The sequence below is a fragment of the Piliocolobus tephrosceles genome, chromosome 5 (assembly GCF_002776525.5).
Source record: "Piliocolobus tephrosceles isolate RC106 chromosome 5, ASM277652v3, whole genome shotgun sequence".
Lineage (NCBI taxonomy): Eukaryota > Metazoa > Chordata > Mammalia > Primates > Cercopithecidae > Piliocolobus > Piliocolobus tephrosceles.
Window position 1 is genome coordinate 43,106,778 of NC_045438.1, and position 1,499 is coordinate 43,108,276.

Here is a 1,499-nt window from a genome sequence, read left to right on the forward strand (position 1 = left end):
CAAGCTTCAATACTGAAGGCATTGTGGGCCTGAAAATAACGCTCTAGGGAAAAGTGGCAGTCGGGGAATTAATTATAAAGGTAGACAGGGCGGATTTAAGTACCTCACCATGCACACTGGCATGCACTCCCTCCCCAAACCCATTTCCCGCTCGGCTCTTTCCGGAGCCCTCCACCCTAACACAGGAAGTTCACACCAAGAAACTGAACGATTTCTAAACTTTATGGAAAAAGCCAATGACAATCAATTAGCCCAAAATGATACGCCAAATCCCATCTCATTCCAGCGCCACGCCCTCTTCTCAAACGCTTGCCGGCTCTAGGCCCTCTTCACCAGCACAGTTCTCAGGGGTTCTGCTGGTCTCCCAGTGCTATTCCAAAGGGTTCACATGAAGGCAGGTCAGCCGGGACTCCCCGGGCAAGCACTTCTGTACGCGGAAAGCACGAGACGCAGGAGCCATGGAGAGCCGGTCCTTTGGAGGCAGAAAGAGTGGAAGGGATTGGCAAACCTGAGGAACACTGGGAGAGGTGCCCCGCACAGTGGTGGTAAAGCAGAGTCTCAGTTCTCCTCGGGCTTGTCGGCTGGCGGTCCACAAGGCTGAAGCATCTTCTCCATCAAGTTGAAGCGGACTCGCGCTTTGCTCTCATTCTCCGCAATGGCGAAGTAGTTGAGAAGGTCGAAGTGGCCCATGTAGGAGCAGTACGAGTCGCGGTGTTGGTTCACCAGCCACTCCCACTTGGTGGTGTCGGCGTGGCCCGTGCCGATGTACTTGGACTGCAGGTGCTCCAGCTGGCTGTGGATGGTGTAGCGGTCCGTCATCTCGCTACTTTCCCCTTAGCTCCCAGGACAGAGGACGCAGACAACAAGTCGCCGCTCTGGCGTTTCACGCGGGAGTGAGGCCACCGCGCCGTCGCAGAAGAATGGCGTCACGACGACTAAGTAGCGTAAGTCTCGCTCATAGGGCTCAGAGGCGGAAGCGGAAGCACATTCTGTCACGGAATTGGAGTTGCGAGGCGACGCCACAAGTGTGTCGCCCCTGTAGAGAGCCCCGCCCCATCAGAGAGCGTTGCATGATGGTCCACTTGGTGGCTATGGGAAGCCCTTTTCCAACAGGGAGCGTTGCATGCTGGGACTTGTGGTCTTGGGAGTTCGTGCTGGTAGGCTTCTGGGTCTCCTGGTCTCGTTTTGTTGTTTGACACGGAGTCTCGCACTGTAGCCGGCGCTGCAGTGCAACGGCGCGATCTCTACTCACTGCAGCTTATGCCTCCCGGGTTCATGCGGTTCTCCTGCCTCAGCCTCTCCAGTAGCTGGGATTACAGGCGCACACCACCACGCCCGGCCAATTTTCTTTTTGTATTTTTAGTAGAGATGGGGTTTCACTGTCTTTGCCTGGCTGGTCTCGAACTCCTGACCTCGTGATCCTCCCTCCTCGGACTTCCAAAATACTGGGATTACAGGCGTGAGCCACAGCGCCAGGCCCCTGGTCGCATTTTAAAAGC

General features: G+C 56.0%; 1 protein-coding gene across 1 annotated transcript; it reads right to left on the reverse strand.

The window, feature by feature from the left end:
• Nucleotides 1-202: 202 nt before the first annotated feature.
• Nucleotides 203-933, reverse strand: SF3B5 (splicing factor 3b subunit 5). The gene has a single exon (XM_023183762.1). The coding sequence runs from the start codon at nt 817-819 to the stop codon at nt 559-561; it is 261 nt and encodes an 86-aa protein (XP_023039530.1). The 5' UTR covers nt 820-933; the 3' UTR covers nt 203-558.
• Nucleotides 934-1,499: the final 566 nt, after the last annotated feature.